At 36.0% G+C, this 25,582-nt stretch overlaps 1 protein-coding gene across 3 annotated transcripts; it reads left to right on the forward strand.

The window, feature by feature from the left end:
* Positions 1 to 702: 702 nt before the first annotated feature.
* On the forward strand, positions 703 to 23,660 carry PCF11 (PCF11 cleavage and polyadenylation factor subunit). 3 transcript variants are annotated; one of them, XM_039848178.1, is made up of 16 exons: positions 704 to 1,223; positions 4,869 to 4,994; positions 6,855 to 7,043; positions 7,412 to 7,606; positions 8,528 to 9,645; positions 10,044 to 10,224; positions 10,331 to 10,814; positions 11,355 to 12,916; positions 14,729 to 14,828; positions 17,346 to 17,465; positions 17,989 to 18,094; positions 19,813 to 19,996; positions 20,488 to 20,643; positions 21,037 to 21,129; positions 21,634 to 21,669; positions 22,548 to 23,660. In XM_039848178.1, exons 1-16 carry the CDS (start codon positions 1,032 to 1,034, stop codon positions 22,761 to 22,763), a joined length of 5,058 nt encoding a protein of 1,685 aa, XP_039704112.1. In that variant the 5' UTR covers positions 704 to 1,031; the 3' UTR covers positions 22,764 to 23,660. The 3 variants fall into 3 exon arrangements, with proteins under 3 accessions (XP_039704114.1, XP_039704112.1, XP_039704113.1); XM_039848179.1 differs by having other exon boundaries at positions 729 to 1,223; positions 10,331 to 10,421; XM_039848180.1 differs by lacking the exons at positions 17,346 to 17,465; positions 17,989 to 18,094; positions 19,813 to 19,996; ... (2 more) ...; positions 21,634 to 21,669; positions 22,548 to 23,660 and adding an exon at positions 16,964 to 17,318 and having other exon boundaries at positions 703 to 1,223.
* The last annotated feature ends 1,922 nt before the right edge of the window (positions 23,661 to 25,582 follow it).

Below are 25,582 nucleotides of genomic sequence, written 5' to 3' on the forward strand. Positions count from 1 at the left end.
GGGATTCCCAAAGACCTCTTCCAAATCCTTAGGGAAAAGCCTTTCTCTCTCACACTCAACCTCTAAATAGATTCCTGAGCATTCAACTCAAGAAAGCTGGCCTGTGTGTTCTTGTTCGTGGATGTTGGAAGCAGCATGCTGGAGTCGACTCTCCAGCGTCTCCCTCCCGGTGTTAGTTCCGGGAGGGACAGCTGTCCCCAGCACCGGGACCCGCCCAGGCTCTCGGGAGCACCTGAGACTCGAGTGGCAAAGGGGATCGGGAAAGCTCAAAGCCTTGGCTCCCGTCGGCCCCCGCCCGCGGACCGCGGCAGACGGGGCCGGCGGGACGGAGGGTGATTGACGGAGCCGCTCAATGGCTAGGGGGCTGCATAGGGAGGGACTTAAAGGGGACCGCGGAGTCTTCTCCTTAAACTGGTTGGGTTGGGCCTCGGGAATAACCTCCCCCAGGCCTATTGGCCTCCCTGAGTGGGTTGTTATGGTAATAAATGACAGAACAGTCCCTTATGAATCGACCAATGAGAGGCGCCGTCTTTCCCACCGCACCTCCGAGCAGTAGTGTGTTGCGAAAGCACCGGTAGGGGCCCCGAGAAGAAGGCGGTGCCAGGCTGTGCTGCGGAAGAGCCGGAGGAGGGGCTTGTGACGTTAGCGGGGAGCCAATCACGCCTGTTTTTTTCAACGGCCCCGCCCTTTTACCGCACATTTCCCCTCCCCTAGCTCATTTCGCACGACGCAGCGGTTGGGAACACAGACATTTTCGGAGCTGGAGCCGCCACTGCCGCCGCCATTTTGTGTCTGTGGAGAAAGAAGCTTCTGTGGCGGCTGGAAGTGGCCGGAGATCACCCGTGAGACGGCGGCGTTTCATACCCGAGGTCCCCCCTGTGTCGTCCCCCAACCCCCCTCCGCGGTCAGCATGTGGTGAAGCCGGAGCCGCGGGAGACCCGGGGAGAGGAAGAGGAGTCGGAAGGGAGGCGGGGTATCGAGAGCGACTTCAGCTTCAGCTGCGGCGGACCTCGGAGGGGGGCCGCGGCGCAATGTCAGAGCAGACGCCGGCCGAGGCCGGTACTGCGGGGGCCCGGGAGGACGCCTGTCGGGATTATCAGTCATCACTCGAAGACCTGACCTTCAATAGCAAACCGCACATCAATATGCTGACCATTCTAGCCGAGGAGAACCTGCCCTTCGCCAAGGAGATCGTCTCTCTCATCGAGGCCCAAACCGCCAAGGTTTTTATACACCCCGCAGCCTCCTATTCTTCTAATACTCCCTGATTTTAGTGTCAGCCTCATCCCAGGTCTCGCTTCCATCCAAAGGGGGACAGTGTTCCTCCTCTCCAACCCCCCCTCCCCCCCGCCCAACTCTGGCTCGGTCTTTGGCCCAGGCTTCGAGCGTGGGCCTCTCTTGGGGGGAGGGAGTGGGGAGGATGAAGGGTGGAGTCCCACTTCCGCTTACCAACTCCCTATTTAGGCCACCGCATTGTATATCCCGACACACACGCTTTGAATAGAGCCCTTTGGGGAGGGGGGGACTTAAAGGCAGTTGTGTGGGGAAGTAAGAGTTAATACCTTTTAATCCCCCAGGAAGGTGGGGAGTGGTTCTTCTCCTGTTTTCCCCCCAGTACCCTTTTGGGTAATTATGCTTTGTGGGTTGGAAGGAGGTGAAGGGGGACCTGGGAGCGAGCTGTTGGTGGGTGGGAATAGGGAATTGGCCCCGAGTGGAGCAGCCGCTTGTTAGGAGCCCAACATGGCGCCTGAAAAGCACATGATGCAAAAGGGAAGAGAGAAGAATCCATTCCCTGCCAGCCAGGCAGCTGCTCACACCCGTCAGCCCCATTTTGGGGTGGGGGCGGCTAGATACAACTTTTATTCTCCTGTCGGAGTGTCTTAATTTGTCCCAAAATATGGGAAATTGGGATTGAGGGTGGGGTTTTGGGGGGGGAGGGAGGAGGAGATCTTATCCAACCTGTAGGTGGAGAACTGGCCCACTGGGTAACAAGTACTTGTAGTTTTTTTTTGAAAAGTTCAGTCCCTCCTCTTCCTTTTCTCTTTTTTCCTCCCCTGATAGTGAAGACTTGCTTCTCTTCACCCCTTGACAGAAGTGGTCCTCTGCCACCCTATACTTCCCTGTAGTCCTCCTCTTCTATGGATTCATGTGGGAGTGATATGTCACTTAAAGTTACTGTTAAACTTAGTTATCATAATGAGTTTTAATAGCTTCCCAGCACTACGTTTTAAGTTATTTTTCAAGCTTGTATTTACGGTTTAGTTTTTTCTAGTTAGTGATTGAAATTATCAGGATGAGCCTCCTTTTAGCAGAGTGAACCCCTTTTAAAAGGCCACTTTAACAACAACCACCGATATATTGTTTAGAGGCGGTTTCTGTCTAGTGTAAAACTGAGTGGTCTGACTCTAATAAATGGTTTTGAAATGTGTGACTGGTATTATAAAATTTGTGAATAAAACATATAAAATATGTATTTGTCTTTTTTATTTACCTTTGTAAGGTGTAGAATCTGCTTCCAAGACTTATTTTTATCTACGTGGTTGTGTGTTTTAAACAAAAGTCTTTAAGTGACTTGGGTTCATTCTTTAGGTTCCATCCACTCTTGGGTAAATCTGTTCACAAGATACACGGTTTCAGGTGGTCCTTTCATACCTTAATTTAAAGATTTAAAGAGTAAAACGTAAGGTGTTTTTTTTTTTTAAGGGCTCAACAAGTTTGTCATGCTCAGTCTGAGCTAAAATACAAGTCTTCATTCTCCTTTTCCTGTAAATGTCTGTGAAACAGCTATTGCTATTTTTTTAAAGTATGAGACTTAAAAAGGAAGCATTCCTCATACTCAACATCCTTTTTGTTGATATCACAAACATGTTGGACATGGAAACTTAGTTTTTGCCCTGTTGAAGGCTTGACATTGAATGCCTTTTAAAACAAAACCACTTGGGTTTTAAAGAAATAACATTGATTTTTAAAAATCTAATTACCTAATTTGGGGGATAACTAATATTTCACAGAGCTAATATTAATTGAGCAGCTCAGGTTGTCACTCAAAAGTTTCTTTGCTGGGTTTTAAATGGATCCAGAAGACCTTCGAGAAGTGAAAAGTAAATGCTGAATATAGTGACCACATTAAAACTTGTATTTGTGTATGGCTACACAGAGTGGTGAAAATAGATGGACTATTTGCTGATAAAAGCTGAAATTTTTCTTGGCACACGCTTCCTGGTTATTTTTGTAAGCCAGATTGAGGAAAAGATGTAAAGGTCACTGGGGAAAAAACCTTAATCAGGGTTGGGTTTGAGGGTGTTGGGGGTGGGGGGATTTTCTGTCATCTGGTAGCAAACTGGCTTGGTTTTGTGTTTCTGGAGGTGAATGTTTGTGTCCTTATTCTCTGGCATCTCAGCATTACTAAACTTAAGAATTCACACCTAATTTGACTCCTCCCATGAGGCAGTAGTATCAGAAAAAAATACATACAGGGCTTCACTTGTACAATAAAATTAGCATACTGAACAGATTTTGGTTTTAAAGAGAGCCTGTTATCTTCATAAGTACAACAATGACTAAAATGGTGTAAAACATGACATGGTAAGATAAAGACACAGCAATAAAGCATTTGACGTGTTGATACTTAATAGTTTACTCACATGCAGTGGCCTTGCGAACTCTTACTAGATAGTACCGTAAAAAATTTTTTCATACAAGGTTATTCAAAGGTTTCCTTAGTCAACTTGGTTGTAGTAAAGGTGTTATCAGAAGTAAGAGCACTTCCACACACTTGTATGGGCAATTGGTTTTGTGAAATATGGCATTGTGTACTGCAGAACTGTGAGCCTACCCTAGCTACAGGTAGCTATGGGTGTTGTTCAGGGTTAAGATTCCTATACACATGGGATGGGTAAATGGGGATAATTTTTTGTTTTTGTTTTTAAATCATGGTTGCTCCTGTGGAGTCAGATTTAACACTTAGTTTATATGGTGTGTCTTAATGCTCCTCAGCAAGTCTGTGAACCTGCTGATGCTTTCTGAAAACTTGCTGTGCCTTCTAAAAGCCAGTGATGGGTAGGCATTGCAGTTGAACTGGGGCAACATTGCTTTGCTTTGGAAAGGGCCACCTGTATCAGCATCACCACACTGGCTTTGCACAAATTTAGAACCCCTGGTTTGTGCATGTCAGAGGAAAAATATTTCGACGGCGAGTCTATGCTGTGAAGAAAATCTTCAGGACAAATCCTGGTTTCCAGAGTCAAGTTCAACCTGATTTACATGAATCAGCGGCTGCTCCATCCAGTTTTTCTTGTATCAGCAGTAACAACTTGCACCTTCCTGCATGTTCATGTGCAAGTTTAAAAGTGTTCTTTGCCATTAACTTCATATGTGAAGTATACTTAATTTCTTTATTCATTGGATTTTAGAGAAGTAATCATAATGATTTTACAGGTAACAAACGCTTCATAGTCTTTAACATATAAAATATGCCTGTGGAAGTTAGATTCTGTTACAAGTGTGAAAACTTAACATTGAGTCTAGGCACACCGTTTTAAGTAATGTGAGTCACAAAGCTTATACCTGGATTACAGAAAATAACCCCTCCCCCCTTCACTTTTTGATCACTTAAAACGGGTCTTTACATTATGAACCTGAAATGCTATTAAATGAATACTAGAGATTAAGGTTTTTCTTAATGGTGATTATGAGCTTATTTTCTATGCTCAAAGATAATTGTAAGATGAGAACTTGAACACTTAAAAGTTTCATGAAAGTTAATATTTAAAAGTATCAACAAAAATAGAGGTCTGTATTATAGGTTTAAAAACTCAGTAATTGGTGGCAATTCATTATACTAAACTTCTCAGTTTCTTTTTATTCAGGCTCCTTCCTCAGAGAAGCTTCCTGTTATGTACCTTATGGATTCTATCGTGAAAAACGTTGGACGAGAGTATCTCACTGCCTTTACTAAAAATCTAGTTGCAACATTTATTTGTGTGTTTGAAAAGGTATATATGCATTTAGAAACATTTGAATTTTTAAGAAATGTGTTCCTGATTAAATAAATACTTGCCTTTGTGTTGGGTTTTCTTGGGTGGTGAAATGTTTTATTATCTTGGACATTTATCAAGTACCATGCTAAAGTTATTTAAAGTAATGTTTTATGTTATAATTTTCAATGCAGATTCTAAGAGTTTTACATTATCCATTCAAAAAAGATGAATTTGCTTTTAGAATTATTTTTTTTCTTGAGTTTATTCATTTGAAGATCTGTTCCATCACTAGAATATGGGCAAAAATATCTGAAGCTATCAAGAGTACTTCAAATTTCATTGTTTAGGTTTCTGATGTTAGGATGTTGGCTATTCATATCTGGAGAAAAAAGCATAATCCTTAAGTGTCTCAACCTGTGATTGATGCCTGAAACTTAATGTTTTTCTGGAAATGTTTTCTCTTATTACTTTGTTCAAGAATGTTTTATATTTTATATGAATATGTGAATGGTGAACCAGTTAATATGTCTTAAATTATTTTGGAAGTACTTTTTACTTCCCCTCCCTCCTTAGTGTTTAGAAGAAAGGCTTGTTCAGTTTCTATACCTAGAGACTGTACATTCCTTCCATAACATTGTATCACGTAGTTTGATAAATACAGTATTGTGTTGAGGAAGACAAAGGATTTGCTGAAGTAGTTATCTTCCTGTCAGGCTTTATCTTTCACACTGAGCAAAATGGTGTTTATAAGATATTTAGGTTTAAAGATCGTTTCCTAATATAAAAAGTTGGTAGTTCTTATATTTTAGTAGATGTTCGGTCTATCTGGTAAAGTCAGACTTCGAGAATTGGGATTATTTTGAAAGAACTATTCAGTATTAGATTTTACTGATATTTTAGAAAATGTGTAGTTGGTACTTGAGACATTTTTTTCTTTAAGTTCTTATGAAAGAAATATTTAAGTTTATGCAGAAGAAATTTGGAAAGCTGTATTTCAGTTTGTATTAAGGAGCTTGTTAATAGCATATTGTAGACCTTAGCTAAATACTGCGTACCTAAAGCTGCTTACTCTTAAGAAGTTAACTTTGCATTGTAGAAGTTGGGGAGCTAAACTAGCCTCTTGGTTTCAGTTTTAGTATGTTCAGATTCATTTGGGTGTTTGGTGGAATACCTATACTGAATCTGGGCCTCAGCACTACAGTTGATGAAAATGACCTTGTAGTAAATAATTTTTATCTAAAAACTTGAATATAGTCAGGGCTTTATTATTCTAAAGTTAAATACCTATTCGATTTTCCTAAATAATGGCTAATTTAAAAGATATGCCCATCATAAACGTAAGCAGATAAGTTACATAAAACCAAGCTCATGAGTGGATAAGATTTCATAAATTTCAATTTTTAAGGTGCCTTCCACACTCTAACCACATTGGTTAGTGAGATAATTTTGTTTTAATTTTAACTTTGTACTACAATGCAAATGAGTTTAAAAATTTATGCTACGAGATATACTGTGTTCTAGTTTTATATTTTTGTCCACAGTAAGAGTGACTTTAGGAATGCTATGTGAAGCTTTAAAATTTGGGGCTTGACATTTTGTACTTTTAAAATACAAAGAGTTATCTAGTTGCTTGCTTTCATGAAGGCTAGATGATAATGACTTTAATTTTTCTAATTTCTTTTTGAGGGAGAAATTTATTAATTTTACATTTGCAAACCAAATATATCTTGAATAGATTGTTGCTGTTTATATATTTAGAATGAGCAGTATGCGTGCTGTTTGTGAAGTAGAGCAGAGATTGATTTAGCTTTATTCTTAATATTTGAAACATTTTATAGTAACTTAACAAGCCATAGAATTGTTCTGTTGTTCTAGGTGGATGAAAATACTAGAAAAAGTTTATTTAAGTTACGTTCTACATGGGATGAAATATTCCCATTGAAGAAACTTTATGCCCTGGATGTCAGAGTCAATTCGTTAGATCCTGCTTGGCCTATTAAACCTCTACCCCCCAATGTGAATACATCTAGCATCCATGTGAATCCTAAATTTTTAAATAAATCGGTAAGTTTTTACATGAATGGTATATATAACTGATAGTTTTAACTGTCAAATTTTGACTGCTTTAACTTTCTTGCTAGAATGTCAAGAACACCCTGTCTTAAAACTGTTTAAGAAAACTTCTTCCCCTCCACAGTGCATTTAAAAATACAGTCTTGTTTAGGTGTTACATAATTGCTTATTTTGATTTTAAATTCCTGAAAATTTTTGTGTGATTTTTAGACATGATTGGCCATTTAAAATTATGGATGGTATTAAGTGGCTGATAATTTTTAGTTCCCTCTTAGCTTTCTTTTTAGCTGCTATATATGTACATATATATATATATGTATTTTTTTTCTTTTTTTTTAACAAATTATTTTCTCTCATAGCCCGAAGAGCCTTCAACACCTGGTACAGTGGTCAGTTCTCCTAGCATCTCCACTCCTCCAATTGTTCCTGATATACAAAAGAATCTTACCCAAGAACAACTAATAAGGCAGCAGTTACTGGCAAAACAAAAACAGTTGTTAGAACTTCAGCAGAAAAAGCTGGAGCTTGAACTAGAGCAAGCTAAGGCACAACTGGTAAGTAGAGAAAATTTACATTTTAAATATTTTAAACCCGTCTTCCAATAGAGAAGTAATTATTTTACATTTAAATTAACGTGACTTTTACTAAGTGTACTTTTTCCACTTTTATTTTGCACAGTATGGTGTATGTATTAGTGCAGATTTTTATATTGTGAAACTCAAATATCTACAGTATTTTCTTTCAAATACTTTTCTATGGGATTGCTATCTTTTAAGATAGCACCTTAGTTTTGTTAACAGTTTTATCAAGCATGTGGACTTAACACTGTAATATGAAGATAGATATGTTGTGGCAAGTGGTTTTGCAGAGTCTTTAATCTTTTATGTGCTTAAGCTTCCTGAGAAGAAATCAGGTTCCTAGAAGCCTACAAAAGAAAAGCCATCACAAAATTAAGAAGCCCAAGAAGATTACATATTTATATGCATGAATAACTTGGTACTAAGTTATTTTACATAGCACTTGAACTTGAGAGTGAGGAGGTATAGGAAGCAGAGTTTTGTATGTTCATTATCAGTGCCACTTTCAGAGGAAATGAATTTTATGACAGAATTTAGCTGAAATAACTGACTTGTGCAGCTGGAGTGCAGTATTTATTATTATTTTTTTTTTAATAAGCAGTTTCTTAGTAATCTGGCTCAGAATCCTGAATGATTGGGAAGAAGGAGGATTTTTTTTTCATTCTGCTTAGAGATTATATTAAAAGCCCCAAGTAAAGGACTGAGAAATAACAGGCCACACACATCCATGAACTTTGTCTTTTTACTTTAATCTCCACTTAACCATAAGCATGCAATGTAAATACAGTATTGAATAAATGAATTTATTGAATAAAGCATTGTATTTAGGTTTTAATTTCTTGTTGGATAAAATGCATATTTTACAGTATTAACATGAACATTTATTTTGTATTTCAGGCAGTTTCTCTTAGTGTTCAGCAGGAGACATCCAACCTAGGTCCTGGATCTGCACCATCCAAATTACATGTTTCACAAATTCCCCCTATGGTAGTTAAAGCTCCCCATCAGGTTCCTGTGCAACCTGAGAAGAGCCGGCCAGGTCCATCCTTACAAATTCAAGATTTGAAAGGAACTAACCGCGATCCCCGTCTTAATAGGATGAGTCAACATTCTTCTCATGGAAAAGATCAAGGTCACAGAAAAGAATTTCTAATGAACACATTGAACCAATCTGATATTAAGACAAGTAAAACTATACCCTCTGAAAAACTAAATTCATCCAAACAAGAAAAAAGTAAATCAGGTGAAAAAATAACCAAGAAGGAACTTGACCAATTAGATTCTAAATCTAAATCTAAATCTAAATCACCATCACCTTTGAAAAACAAATTATCCCACACAAAAGACTTGAAAAATCAGGAATCTGAAAGCACACGGGTGTCCGATATGAGCAAGAGAGATCCAAGATTAAAAAAACATCTTCAGGATAAGACTGATAGCAAAGATGATGATATAAAGGAGAAGAGAAAAACTGCAGAAAAAAAGGATAAAGATGAACATATGAAATCATCTGAACACAGACTGGTTGGAAGTAGAAATAAAATCATTAATGGCATTGTACAAAAACAGGATACTATAACGGAAGAACCAGAAAAACAGGGCACAAAACCAGGGAGATCTAGTACTAGAAAGCGATCAAGATCACGATCACCCAAGTCTCGGTCACCAATTATTCATTCTCCAAAGAGAAGAGATAGGCGGTCACCCAAACGAAGGCAAAGGAGTATGTCTCCAACCTTGACACCCAAAGCTGGGAAGATTCGCCAATCAGGAGTTAAGCAGTCACATATGGAAGAATTTACGCCACCTTCCAGGGAAGAAAGAAATGCTAAGAGAAGTACTAAACAGGATATTCGAGATCCAAGGCGAATAAAAAAGACTGAAGAGGAGCGACCACAAGAAACTGCAAGTCAGCATTCAATGAAATCAGGCACTGAACCAAAGGAGAATGTAGAAAATTGGCAAAGTTCCAAGTCTACCAAGAGATGGAAATCTGGTTGGGAAGAAAGTAAAAGGTAGGACGTTAACATTTTTTAATCAACAGAATATATGTATTTTAAAATAGTGTTAAAAATTGGATAATGTTCATTGAGTGCCATAACTGGTGCTTTATTTTTCCATTTAATTCTTAAAACCCCATGGGTTAAATACCATTATTAGTCCTATTTTACAGATAAGGATACTGAAGTTTAGAAAGGTTAACTAATCTACCTAAGGCTGCACATCCAGGACATGCCAGAATAGAATTTATATATGATTTTCCTGACTTCAGATCTTGTGCTCTTAGTCATTTAATTAACTTTTATGATTACATATATTCATTTTAACTAGATCCTTTGAAGAGGATTCTTAAATACGGTCCTAAGTATTTTAAAAAATTTTATGAAGTAACATATTGCTTTTATGGTTTCAGCTTACAACAGGGTGATGAACATAGTAAATCTCCTCATCTAAGGCATAGGGAAAGCTGGTCAAGCACTAAAGGAATCTTGTCACCTCGAGCCCCAAAGCAGCAGCATCGATTAAGTGTAGATGCCAATCTTCAGATTCCTAAAGAGTTAACTCTTGCAAGCAAGAGAGAATTACTTCAAAAGGTAGTTACCATGATCCCATGTAATCGTCATTCTCCTTTGTCTTAAGTGTTTTTGTAAGTACTTTTTATATTTAAAATATTTGATTTCCTTTTATCACCCTGTGCAGACGAGTGAACGTTTAGCATCTGGTGAAATTACACAGGATGAGTTCCTTGTTGTTGTGCATCAAATTCGACAGCTATTTCAGTATCAAGAAGGTAAACATAGATGCAATGTACGGGATAGTCCTACAGAAGAAAATAAAGGTGGATTAAAAAAGAAACCTCTCTTATCTGATGCTGAATTAACCTACTATGAACATAAAGCAAAACTGAAAAGGACACAGGTTCAGCATTCATTTCCAAGACTTGATCTCTTAGATCCTGATATTTTTGACTACCCTTTGACTGATGCCTTGTTGTCTGGAATAGAATGTGAGCCATCCAAAAGTAAACATGCAAGTAGGAATAGTGGAGCACAGTTTGACAGAAAAGAACAATTTAGTGAAAGAGCAAGACGTCTTTCTCCTATATCTGGGAGTCGTACTTATGCTGAGAATCTTTCACCCCATGAGGGCCGGAGAAGACATGACGAGCAAGTCTCTGCTAAAGGTAGAAAGTTAAATCAGATTATGCCTATTGAATCACACAAAGGTGAAGGGAAAATGAACAAGCTAAGTGGGGATGGATTTTTGTGACTGTTCAGACTACCTTTTTTGGTTTTGTTTTGATTTGTTTTTTTCCCCTCAGGGAAGGGAAGAGAGCTAATATTTATAAGGCCAACTGTGTGTGAGGTACTTTACTAGGTTTTTTATATATGTAATCTGATTTAATCCTCACAACCCAATGAAATTTATATTATCCCTATTTTACAGATAGGAAACAAGACCAGAGAGGTTAAATAACTTGCTCTCAAAGTCAAATAAATAGTAAGTTGACAGAGTGGGGATTTTTTTTCACCCAGGTGTGTCTGACTCTAGAGGGCATCCTCTTAACTTGCTGCTTGATGCTGTCTTTTTATTCCCCTCCAATAAAGTGAGATAGTTATAAATATATTTGGATAAACATTTACATGAATAGAGAAAGATTTTAAGATAATTTCGAATAATTTCAGATTCAGGGAAAATAAATTTTATTTTTTCTTTTTAAAAGGTGTACGAGAAGAGCAGAGATCACCATTCAATGATCGTTTTCCACTTAAGCGACCTAGATATGAAGATACAGATAAACCATTTGTAGATGGTCCAGCATCACGATTCGCGGGCCTCGATACAAATCAGCGACTTACAGCTTTAGCTGAAGATAGACCATTATTTGATGGACCTAGTAGGCCATCAGTAACAAGAGATGGCCCAACCAAGATGATTTTTGAAGGACCTAATAAATTAAGCCCTAGAATTGATGGACCTCCTACACCAGGTTCTCTTCGGTTCGATGGGTCATCTGGACAAATGGGAGGAGGTGGCCCTTTAAGATTTGAAGGACCACAAGGTCAGCTAGGAGGTGGGTGTCCTTTGAGATTTGAAGGTCCTCCAGGACCAGTAGGGACACCTCTGCGGTTTGAGGGGCCAATTGGTCAAGCAGGAGGAGGAGGTTTTCGGTTTGAAGGTTCTCCTGGTCTGAGGTTTGAGGGCTCTGCAGGTGGTCTACGATTCGAAGGACCAGGGGGGCAGCCTGTGGGTGGTCTCAGGTTTGAGGGACATCGAGGTCAACCTGTGGGTGGTCTAAGGTTTGAGGGACCTCATGGTCAGCCTGTGGGTGGACTTAGATTTGATAATCCCCGAGGTCAGCCTGTAGGTGGACTTAGATTTGAGGGGGGTCATGGCCCATCAGGGGCTGCAATTAGGTTTGATGGACCTCATGGTCAGCCAGCAGGTGGGATCAGATTTGAGGGCCCTTTGCTACAGCAGGGAGTTGGAATGAGGTTTGAGGGCCCCCATGGTCAGTCAGTAGCTGGTCTGAGGTTTGAAGGGCAACATAATCATCTTGGTGGGAACCTTAGGTTTGAGGGTCCACATGGTCAACCAGGGGTTGGGATTAGGTTTGAAGGACCATTAGTCCAACAAGGAGGTGGAATGAGATTTGAGGGTCCTGTACCAGGAGGTGGCATGAGAATTGAAGGGCCTCTGGGTCAAGGTGGTCCAAGATTTGAAGGTTGTCAAGCTTTAAGGTTTGATGGGCAGCCAGGTCAGCCATCGCTCTTGCCAAGATTTGATGGATTACATGGTCAGCCAGGTCCTAGGTTTGAAAGAACTGGTCAGCCAGGACCACAGAGGTTTGATGGACCACCTGGACAGCAGGTTCAACCAAGATTTGATGGTGTGCCTCAAAGATTTGATGGTCCACAACACCAGCAAGCTTCAAGGTTTGATATCCCTCTTGGCCTTCAAGGCGCACGATTTGACAATCATCCTTCACAAAGGCTTGACTCAGTTTCTTTCAATCAGACTGGTCCATTTAATGATCCACCTGGCAATGCTTTTAATGCCCCATCCCAAGGACTGCAGTTCCAAAGACATGAACAAATATTTGATTCACCTCAAGGACCAAATTTTAATGGACCACATGGCCCTGGAAACCAGAGTTTCTCAAATCCCCTTAACAGAGCTTCTGGACACTATTTTGATGAAAAGAATCTTCAGAGTTCTCAGTTTGGAAACTTTGGCAATTTACCTGCTCCAATAACAGTAGGAAATATTCAGGCATCTCAACAGGTAAGTCTGCTGTAGTTATTCTAAAATAATTTTCTATGGAGATATATGAACTATTTTTAATGTTTCTAGAATTTGTGGAAGGTTTTCAGTAGATAGTTTATTCTGTAGGTTGGAAAGTTTTTAACGTATTCCAAAATCTCACATGGTAGGTAAGTGGAAGAGAGTCTTGGGGCTGAAATTTGCAATTTAAATCCAAAATTGATTTTAGCTCTTCTAGGATCTAGAAAAAGAAATTTCTCCCTCTTCCCCTTGCACACGTGTGCACTCTTTTCTCACTCACACACACACACACACACACACACACACTTTTGGTTTTTTTAGAGTAATTTTAGGTTCACAGCAAAATTGAGCTGTAAGGTACAGAGGTTTCCCATATACCTCTTGTCTTCGCACATGGATAGCCTCCCCATTGTTTTTTTGCTTTTGTTTTTGTTTTGGCTTCAAAGCTAGTAAAGTACTATAGGTTTCCTTAGTCTGAGTTAAATAATAAAATCAATTGCCCATGCTTATATGGTCTGTGGTTCTTTTCCTTCCTCTCTATTTCTCTTAACCACCTTTCCAGTCATTCCAGTCGAATAGAATTGTTTGATACTAATGTCAACACAGCAAACCTGCAACTTGCCTCCCAGATGCATTTGTTATATCACCTAAACATGCACGGTTACCTGTTACCTGTTGGTATTCTTTTGTACTTGTTCTGCATACATTTTAAAATGCATATTGAAATAATTTTAAAGCAATGTGCTTATAATTTATGATTAATTCAGTTGATATTTATTTAACGATTACTATTTGCCTGCTGAAATTCTGGGCTAATTCACTTTTTTTCCAGGTGCTGACACTTTCTTACTAGGACAAATTCATTTTGTACTAGTAATATTGCATGAAAGAAAATATAAGAAGAACGATTTCTAAAAGCGTTTTATAAGCATTGTTGATACTTTTTTTGACGTCCAATAGTTTGAAAAAACAATTGTCCTGTCTAGTTAGATTTACTCTATTGTCTGTTCTTAAGAAAAATGATACTGTTATTGACAGATAACTATGATGGGACTTCACTTAGTTTTGTTTCTTACGTTATACAAAACTGGTAGGATTTTTATTATGTGCACATACCACTGAAAGTTCACATGGGTACTGAACAAGCCTTATAAATGGATATTTGTTTACATAGCAGCAACATGTAGAAGTCTTATCTTACTGTACTACAAATAATAGTATTTGTATGCCTGTACAGTACTTGTTTCACGACTGTTTTATTTTTCAACATTCCTTTGATGTCTTTTATAAAAGTCTACTTTGTAAACAACTGAAATATGGCCAAGGAGGATGATCAGAAAGGAGTTCAGATTGCTTAGTAAAACAGGCTTTTGACATCTGTGATCAGGTTGGGAGTACTGGTCTCATTTTTGCTGCTCACTAGCCATTATGACCCTGTATAGGTCACATCTCTGGATGTCAGTTTTTCTATTTGTAAGATAAAGGAAAGCACCAGCAAGGTGAAGTGTTTGTGTAAGGTCACACAGTTGTTGGCTACTGTAAGTTTGCATGGTATCTTCAATTTTTCAAACAAGCTACACATCTATTTTTAGTTCTTTTACAGTGCTATGAAACAGATAAGGGAAGTCATTATTGTTCTTTTTTGTAGAAAACCTAGAAGTGAAGTGACCCAGTCGAGTTACACTAGCAAATCTTTTATTATCATAGAAACCAGGCCTTATGATATCTGTGAATATTCTTACGTGATTAGAATGTTAAAATTTTACTTAAAATATGGAAGAGATATTCTTAAAACTAAGGTTTTTCTTAAAGGTTCTGACTGGTGTTGCTCAGCCAGTACCATTTGGCCAAGGACAACAATTTTTACCAGTTCATCCACAAAATCCAGGAGCATTTGTTCAGAATCCTTCAGGTATGTTCTTTCTGAATTTTGTGTTTTTCAAAAGACAAATAATTATTGTGTTGTTGAATATCTATCTTGTCAATTTTAGAAAATGACAGTTTTGAGAGGGCATATGTGATTTAGGGAAATTTAATCTGGGTAGAATATTTTGTTCTCTGAGTTTGTTGACCTTGTTGATGTGTGTTCACATTGATCCTATTTACAACAAAAGACGGTTAGCCAGGACCAGTAGACCATAAAAAAGAGGGAGAGCGAAACCTATTAGGTAGAAGCTGGAGGGTGAGGAGGTAAGAGTGTGACACTTGTGTTGAAATAAATGACAAAGCTCAGAAATCTCAAATATTTGATATTTTGAGTTTTTGTTTTGTGTGTATGTGTGTGATGATCCAGTAAACATTAAATACTGAGGACATAGCCTTATAGATTCATTCATATGTCTTTATGGACAGTCAAATAATAACTATACCCAACATGTAAAAGAGTAGGAAAAAACTTGTGTGATTACCTAGCCTGGTCCCCTGATAAGTGACTGTAGGGTGAGACATAACAGTATTGTTAGGGGTACAATAACTATTGGATGCGAGGGCTTTAAAAATGAATTGGAGTTTTAATATGTGAAAAATGAGAAGTATATAAATTACAATAATTTGTGAAATAATAGCAAAGTTAATGTATCAAGAACTAGCTCAACCAACTCATGATGGTACTGGCTTTCTGAATCTTCAGAAACATGCTCTATCATGGCAGTCAGTGTTCAGTTTACAAATTTAGGGAGTAGTCCAAAACTTCTGAAGTGTAATTGGAGTTAAGGTCTGGTTTATGCAATAGTTCTTAAACTCTGTCATCATAAGGAATTTATTCAATTAATTTGAAAACTTTTTGGTCTTAATTTCTAGGTTGACAATTAGGATTAATATTTTTTAATGTTTTTGTCGTTGTTGTCATTGTAATGAAAAGGGAAAGAAAGAATTTGGGATCTAAAGTTAGAAGACCAGGCTTAGAATCTCCATCTGTTGCCTTATTGGTGGGCAGGATATAAGCAGAAGTACTTTCTAGGGTTCAGTTTCTTCCTCTGTAGTCAGCATTTGCCTGGGAGTTGTGTTGTTTTTTTTTTTTTTTTTAACAGAGAAATGAGATAGTATATGCAAAAGTACTTTGCAACTTGTAAAATGTGATATTAATGTATTGTCCTTTAGGATTTAGTTTTTCTTGTTGAGTAGGGGATTTGTTGTATTGGGGTCGGTGGCGTGAGATAGTGTGCAAAAACTGCAAATTTTCCTTTTTTATACACATCAGTGCCTAATATTCATTTAATGCTCATAGTAACCTTAGATAAGAACAATTTCTATCTATAGGTAGAGAGGAAACTGAGGCACAGATAAGCAAGTTGATCATGTTATAACTGGAATGTGGAATTTCTAGTTAGAATCCGAGGAGTCTGGTTTCATAGTTTATGCTTTTGATCACTAAACTTGGCTGTCCAAAGACATGTGAATAGCTAGTTATGACTCTAAGACATATAAATAGCTAGCTAATTGTAATGGAATGTAAATGTTAAACTTGTATGTGAAACCCTGTCATAATTGACTTTTGAGGTTCATTTATTTATGTATTCAGACATTTCAACACGTTAATTAGCCTTCTGTGTCCAAGACGCTATACTAAGTATAAAGAATATGTAGTGGTTAGGGGCAGGATTCTGTGTATTGTGGATGCAAATTGAATTTGTGCCATGAAGAGGAATTTTTAGTGGTTTACAACTTTTCCTAGAGGTGTAGTGAGTGAGATGCATAATAGTGACATACAACTACATTGAAATATTATTTTTATAGTTCAGTTAAAGAATTATAATAAGATTAGTGCTTAGTAAAATATGTAATTGGATTGAATCTTCACTAGTGAGCTTAAGGAGAAGATTGTTATCCTTGCTTCATTTATTCAAGTTATTGAAGCTTTAGTAAACCTCACACCTGTTTAGGAATACTCTGAGCTGCTTTGCAAGGTCAATAATTAAGCAAAGGTCAAAGGGGCAGCTATACTCTGAGCCACATGGCTCATCCCCCTGCATGAATTCCTCTGGGTAGTTATGGGTCGGAGGGAGGGCAGGAGAACTTCCACTTAGGCTTTGGGTATTTTTTTCCTAGAAATCTGTACTAAGAGATGGTGATCTGCTTCATCTATACAAAACTACCTTTCCCAGTACCATTAGAAGATGAGGAATAGAAAATCAGAAAGGTGGAAAGTTGGAACTAGAGGTGGTGTGCTGCATTGCATAGAAGGGAGTATGAGTATAAAGTATCAGTGTTTTCAGTATTTATCCTAAAATATATTTTTAAGAGGTGATGATTTGCTTACCTAAATGAAAATTTTATTTGAAGAGCTTTTGAGATAATTTAGACTCATCCTTAATAAGAGTTTGTAAAATTTATTGTTGATAGGACATCTTGAAGAAAACTTTGAAAAATGCTCAGTATAACTTGTATCTTTAAGTTCTACTTTCATTTTAAGAGTGTTATTTTTTTAAAGGAGCCCTTCCTAAGGCATATCCTGATAATCATCTCAGTCAGGTGGATGTAAATGAATTATTTTCAAAACTGCTAAAAACAGGAATTCTTAAATTGTCCCAGCCTGATTCAGCTACAACACGTAAGTATGTTTTCATACTTAATCTACACAAAGCTCCATTAAGTTACAAAGATGTAGGATATGATAAAACGATGTAAGTTATGATAAAAGTTCTTATGATAATTGAATTCTTAGGTAGACTCTTATTTTTTTAAAATCTAATGTCATTGGTTTATAATGAAATTCTTTTTAAATTTTCTAAGTTGGAATTATTACTTTTATAATGGACTGTTTCAATTGACTAATATTCCTGTAGGTATAATGTGCAGACTTTTTACTAGTTATTCTATATTAATTTAGCTTTTTAAAATAGCTTGAATATTGATGAAGTAAATTTTTTGAAAATTGACTTTTAAGATATCAGGCCTCCTACCACTTATTAAAATAAAGAATTGCATTAGGTTTCTTGGCCAGTAAATGTAAGATTAGAAGCGCTGAATAGACAAGATGGGGTTCTCCACATACTTATACTACTAGAGTATTCCCCAAGAAGAATGCATGGAGAATTGTATTGAGAAATTGGTATGTTTCTTTTCAATTGAAGAAGTAAATGAAGTTGCTGCTCAGCCTTCCCCTGAAGAGGAGGAGGATCAAAATGAAGATCAAGATGTTCCAGATCTTACCAATTTTACAATTGAAGAATTGAAACAGTATGTAATCTGATTTTCTTTCTAATTTTCTAAGATTAAAGGGACAGTGATTTTTAACTAACACTGGATATTATTATTAGTGCTATTCATTTTTACTCCTGTTTTTAAATTTTTGGAAGCCTATTTTTTTTTTTAATGTTATAATATATCTATAACATAAACTTTAGAAAGCCTGTTTTTAAATCTCTTTTTAAAATATGTCTGCTGCATAAGTATTTAGGTCAAAAGGAAGGCTACCTCAAAATTTCTATTTTTTTACATTGTGTTTTGGTACAGCAAATAAAGGGAGTTTAAATATTAGGTATCAATAATCACTTGTCTTCTTTTTTATCTTCATTATTATTATTTTTTCTTAATTGATATTATGCTTTTGGAGTTAAGAAAATTAGATTTTTGTAGTCTAGTATTTAGAATTTACAAATACCTATTTTCACTTATAAGTAATGCATGTTCATTGTGTAAAATTAGAAAATACAAATAAAATCAAGAAAATAAAATTACCTACAATTCCCACTTACTTGATAACCACTGTTAACATTTTAGTACATATCTTCATAATGTTCTCCTGCCTCTATTGCTTATAAAAAAGACATTTAAATCTGCTTTATGGATTCATTATATCCTTATGAGTACTTTAATAGAAAATAGAACTACTAATATTTTTCACCCTTTTAAAATGTTTTTTTTCCCCCCAAAGTAATGCTTTCATATAGTTAAAGCTTTATAATGAAAGTGTTACAATAATAAAGATGGCATCCTTTTCTCCTAGTACTACTCTTCACCCAGTGGCAACCATTTTTGAACTCATTTTCTCTGGCTCCTGGCATTTACTTCTCTGTTTTTCACAAGATACATATTTTTCTGATGTATCATGTTTTTTGATTTATCATGTTTAGAAGTCTCTTGACTTTCTGAAAGTGAAGATTACGCTAGGTCTATTGTTCTACTAGCTCTCCTCCATCTATTTTTATAACAATTTTTCATTAAATTATTATTAATATTATGACTAAATATTTTGTTTGCTGGTATACAAAGTACTAGTGTACTTACTGTCTTTTGCTTTATTCTATTTAAAAAGTTATTTTCAAATTAAATACTGCCTTGTTTGTTTACTTACATGGTCTTTATACAATTTCTTTCTGAATAGGGAGCCCAGAATTTTTTTAAAAATGTTTATTGCTAACCTAAGTTTCCTATTAGTCTTCTAATTTTTCTTTATAGTTATCCTTAAAATTATTATTTCTTCTGTATCTCTTTCACTGTTCTTTAGACCAGAGTGGGACAGTTGAGTTATTCAGAACTCCAAAGTTCTGTAGAGGTGAAATCTAATTATTCTATCATAGCCACCTGCTGTAGCCACCTTGATATTGACACTAGTCTAAGAGCAGGTAAATTATTGCTTTTTAGTTAGCGAATGGTCATTTTTAGCTAGAAGGAAATAAGTAACTGGGCCAGGTCTGTCAGTAAGAAGATAGATTCCGTGTTCCAAAATTTAGCAAAGTTAAGGAAAAAGAGGATCAGTGATACACTGTTAGAGACTAATATTGATCTTTGGGTATTGGCAGCCAGCTCTTGGCTGAAACATTAGTCACATAATAATGGCTTCGCCATTATTAGAATGTAGAAAAGTAAAGTATTTATAATTTTATAACTGCTCTTTTTTTAAAGTCCATTAAACCATGTTATAACTAAAGATTATTTCTTTTTTTTCAAAATAGACGTTATGATAGTGTTATAAATCGACTTTACACTGGTATTCAGTGTTACTCTTGTGGAATGAGGTTTACAACATCACAGACTGATGTATACGCAGATCACTTGGACTGGCATTATCGGCAAAATAGAACTGAAAAAGACGTTAGCAGAAAAGTCACTCATAGACGCTGGTACTACAGTTTAACAGTACGTAATCCATATGCCTCTGAAATCTCAGCCTTTAAATTATAGCATTCTAAAAGTTTGTTAGTTTAAATAATTATCGAGAGCTAACGTGTGAATTTTTTAAATAAAATTGGACCTTAAAAATACATTTTAATATGTATGTTTATATGTTTTTTGCTGATTAGAGTAGGACACAGATTTCTTCTAGGTCTAAAATTCCAAGTTGCTGTGACTGAATTTTTAAGAAAAAATTATACACGAAATCTGTCTTGTTTAAATTAGTTAAGTAACTCTAGAGGTAATGGAAAATTAATATTAAGATCTTAATTGTTAATTAGTTGCTTTATGTTGTCTATTAGTTATGGGGCTCAAAGAGAAGGGATAGTTTTCAATAATATTAAAGCATGTTGTAGAAGAATGTACCTTTACCTTTAAATGGCATTATACTGAAGATATGCAGTAAAAGTTTAGAAACAAATGAAGATGTTCTTCTTAAATCAACTTCTTTTAAGGACTGGATAGAATTTGAGGAAATAGCTGATCTGGAAGAACGTGCAAAAAGCCAGTTTTTTGAAAAGGTGCATGAAGAAGTTGTGCTCAAAACTCAGGAGGCTGCTAAAGAAAAGGAGTTCCAAAGTGTACCTGCGGGGCCTGCTGGAGCAGTTGAAGTAAGAGAAGAATGTTAAATTTTCTACCTCTGGTCATGTCTTTCACTTCTTTAAGTAAATAATCATAAACATGTCACTTTATTTACATCCTTCTTTTATTGTTTTTAAGATTTCTTGTAAGCTTTACTTTTCAGTTGTACTCTATGGTCTGGCTTTGGGTTTTATAACCATTTAGTTACATAATATTAGTGACTGACAGCAGCGAAAGTTAACTATTTTTGCAATGAAGAATGCAGAATCCTTAGAACATGTATCTGTATTATGTATTGAATATTAACCTTTCAGAAAACTCTTAAATTCCTTTCTCCACTTAACAAAATGTTTATATATTTTTACTTAATGGAATTAGATATGTCTTATTAGTAAATTTCATTTTATGTGATTCTATTTTAGAGTTGTGAAATCTGTCAAGAACAATTTGAACAATACTGGGATGAAGAAGAGGAAGAATGGCATTTAAAAAATGCTATTAGAGTAGATGGAAAGGTAATTTTCAGTTCTTTATAAGAAAGTTTTAAGATTAGTTTTTTTCCACTACTTTGAAAGAGAAATGTTTTTATTGGTTTTAATCAAAAAGATCATGCTAAGATATTGGAATTTAGAGTCAGTATTTGAGTTGGAAGGGATCTTAGCAATTCTATATTTTATATAAGAGATTGCATAACTAGTTAATGATAAACCCAGGACTAAGTCATGTGAAGGTAGTCTTTTTTCCTGCCCAGCCACACTATTCTGAATTTATATTTCATCATCAAAACTGTTATTATCTTGGTAACATACCATGTTATCTACTTAAATGTAGAAAGCCAAATTTAAAGAGAAATCAGGATGAAAAATTTGTTTTTATCGTTTTGTGATCAAATGATTTTCGTTTCCTTTCCAAAGATAGCTATCTTCTGGTTTAAATTAGAAAAGAAAATCTTATTAGAATAGCGATTAGAAATGAATATGCATGTGAATACCTACTTAACTTTTTTCTTTTGGCTTCAGATTTATCATCCATCATGTTATGAAGATTATCAAAATGTAAGTTCTTGGTTACTGTTTTTATTTACATTAATAAATTTTGTTATTTTTGCATCAGCAATATTATTTTAATCTTATTGAGTTACTGGGCTGTTTGTGTTTTGATGTAGCATATAGGTGGTTCTCTATTTATTAGTGCTAGATTGATAGAATCTGATTTAAATTTTTAAATTACTGTGTAATTCCTTGCATTCTATTCACTTGAAACTTGATGTCTTTTATTAGAGCACTAATCCTAAAGAAATGTGAGGAAAACTGAAAGATGAGAAGGATCATGAAGGGAACAGGTTTCTAGAGTTAAAGGGGAACATTTACTGCTTTTTTTCTTACATACTCCATTCAGCCATGTAAAATAGAAGTAATTTTTTTAAATTACACATGAAATCTGAAAAAGACATCATTCTCTTGCCCTTAGTTCAAATTTTCATAATTTGTAGAGTGACTATTTTTTTAAACAGTAGAATACTTTGCCTTTCATATTTGTTCTACAGGTTCAAGAGGCAGTTTGGTAGATCTACTTAGGGAATCAAAAGACAAGGCTTTTTAGGATGTTTTGAGGGTTTGTGGGGATTTTTTAAAATCCTGAGTATTTGAAATTAGGATAGTCACAAAGATCCCAAGATATATGTATGGGTTATCATAATCAATTTCTTTTGGCCTTTTATTGGTTACTGCTTTTCTGAACTGAGTATATACTAAATGCTTAGTATACATTTTGCTACTTGTCTGCCTTTATGGCATGTTTTGTGGAGAAGTCGGTAGTTCAGTTGCATTTGGTATGTGTATGTTTGTTTCTTTCCCCATCCGAGGGTCTTATGTCATTTACTGTGATACTTTTGAACTTTAATCAGTACTTAATAGGGCTTTTCATTTTGTAGACATCTTCATTTGATTGTACACCATCTCCCAGCAAGACACCAGTTGAAAACCCCTTGAACATTATGTTGAACATTGTCAAAAACGAATTGCAGGAACCCTGTGAAAGTCCTAAAGTTAAGGAAGAACAAATTGATACTCCACCAGCTTGTACAGAGGAAAGCATAGCAACGCCCACTGAAATTAAAACAGAAAATGATACAGTCGAGTCAGTTTAAATAAAGTGAGAAAGGTATGTTTTTCTTTTTAAAAAAGCTGCTGTTGGATCTAGACGGTGAAGAATTTTTTATGTATATATAGACATATATCTATATTAAATTGTCTAGCTGAGGCAGGGCCTTCAGCTATCATTTGGTTAATAAATACATTTTAGTATTTGCATATCCTACTGCCTGCACAGTTTCAGGTGCTTGTTGTGTGAAAGTTCTGTAGATGTGTGCAAATTTAACAAAATGAAATTGTAAGTGTAAAAATGTACGATTTTTCACTTGTGGAACTGTAAATTATAAATAAAAATATTTTTGCTATCCATGGAGTGTAATATTTATGCACACCATCAAATACAGTGTTTCTGTACTTTTTATTGGGTGAAAATGGAATTAAACAGCAACCTTGACATTAAGATTTTTTTCTAGTAATCTCCCATGATTAAAGCAGCAAAGTCTGAAGTTAGTTTTATCCTTCAAAAGGGGGATATGAGAGATCGCTGTAGGACTTTCCTCAAATAGAAAAGCCAGATTTGAAAAATTTTAAATAAAATAGGACATATTTGCATATATATTTATCTCTCTCTCTCCAGCTATAGAGAACCATCCAGATGTCCATTTTTGAAAAGTATCTAATGAAGCAACTTTTATTCTTGAACTTGGACACTGATGGCATCAAACGATTAACAAATATATTTAAGTACTAAAGGTGATTTTTTTTTTAAATGACATTTTTCAAATTTGTCATGATTTAATACAGATGAACATATTTCTATTTTAAGTTACAGGGGAATCTGTAAGTTCATTTGAGACATGGTTAACTTTTTTCATTTGTTGGTTTTGACTGAATTAGATGGATACCATGAGATGTTAATATTCATACATGTAATAAATAGAATGATGAAGAAACTTCTAGTTTGTCTTTTTATTTCTTGCATGACTTAATTCTTATTTCTTTCATCACCTGTTCTTTAAAACATTGTGGCACCTGCTATGAGCCAGGCACTCTGAGATGCGTGATTAACCTTTTTTGCCATCTTTTGGAGATAAACATGAGTCAGTTTGTTGAGTACTTCTATATGGTTAGGCATTGGCAAATTTTTTACATATATTTTCTCTAGTCCTACCTGGTAGATGGTGAAATTTACAGGTGAAATTAAATCACTCATTAGAAAGTTGTAGAACAAGAACATAAACTTGGCTTTGCTTCATTTTAGTTTATATTTCTACAATTTAAAAAAAGTACCCTAAGATTAATGCTAGGATAGAAATAGGCACACCAAACTACCTGGGGATAGGTTAAGCAAGATAGAGGTGTGAAATATTTCTTGGATGATAAATAGGAGTGGAGTCCACATTGGTGGGAAGGGTATCTGAACAGCAAATGTAAAGGCTTGAAAATACTTCGTGTTTTCAAAAATAAATTTTTATATGGTTAAAATCCAGTTACTCTATAGTTTCCTTGGTCATACTAAAGAGTACTATATTGATAACCATGGGAGCCCCTAGACATTTTAAAAAGAATATCCTATTATCTGCACCTAACGCTGGCTTTTTTAAGTGAATAAAATTTTAAAGAAATTATCGAATGCTACGGAGAGGTCCGGTAAGAAAACGAGTTAAGTGTTCACTGGATTTGAGAGTTAAACACATAATGTGGTAGTTAAACTTTTGAACACACATGAACAGTCATGGAAGAAGTGCTGGGGTCCGTATCCAAAAACTGTAGAAAACATTTCCTGCTGTGTGTGACTTTTTTGGGAGAAGACAGACAAAGTGACATTCAAACATACCAATACACCAAGAGTATCGAGGAAGATGTTCTCTGAGGAACATTTGGACTCAGGTGGGAAGGTTGAGAAGGCATTACTGTAAAAAAAAAAAACCAGCAGTGGAAGAAGAAATTTCAAATGGGTAGTCAACAAAGTTTAAAAAACATGGGACACATCTATTGACTGAAGTTTTGGTTACGAGTACCAACACCAGTTATAATATGTTGTGTGGGTGATTGATTGATAGGTGACAGAACAGTAAGCTACTCTGAAAAAGTTAAACTAGAGAGTTTAATTGTAATTAGAACGAGATAGAGAAGTTAGCATGTAAGGTTAAAAGCTCTTTGGGGGGAGGCTGAAGAGATGTGACTGATGTCTGAGCTGGACAGACCAATAGCACAAGAATAAGTAGCTGTAGAATGGATGAGGGACAGTACTGAGATGGTCACAGGAATTAGATCTGGAATCAAGGAGTCAATTTTTAGCTTTTCTTTACAATAGGAGCCTAGATGTCATCTGTGATTTGATAGAGGTCTGGCCCTCATATTGGGCTATGCATTAGAATCACTTTGAATATTAAGATTCCTTATTTCTGGAGTCTCAGTAACTTCTCAGAGACACTTCTAATATTTAAGATGCTCCATAGTTACACTTGAAACTAATGTTCTAAAAAGTTCTATATTTGATTCTAATGAATAGCCAAAACTCATAACTGATCTAGAAATCAGAAACACTGAATCTCAGCCTCAAAAGATGGAAAGTAGTCAACATATAGCACTGGGAACTAGAACTAGTAATCCATACTGGAAGGTATGGCAGGGAAAGCTTAAGGCCTTAGAAAAGATGGAACATTGGCTTTTTGTGAGAATAAAATGAATATTGCATTTCCTGAAAACTACAAATTTCATAGTTTATACCCTTTACAATGTCCTGAGTTAAACATACTTAAAACTTCCAATGTTCATGTTCTGGACAATACTACAATCTGTTATTCAACTGAAAATAAGCTTTTAGGGAGAAAAATAAGGACCTAATTACTAAAAATTTAGTTTCTCATAT

This window comes from Pteropus medius, unplaced genomic scaffold, assembly GCF_902729225.1.
Source record: "Pteropus medius unplaced genomic scaffold, Ma_sr-lr_union100, whole genome shotgun sequence".
Classification (NCBI taxonomy): Eukaryota; Metazoa; Chordata; class Mammalia; order Chiroptera; family Pteropodidae; genus Pteropus; species Pteropus medius.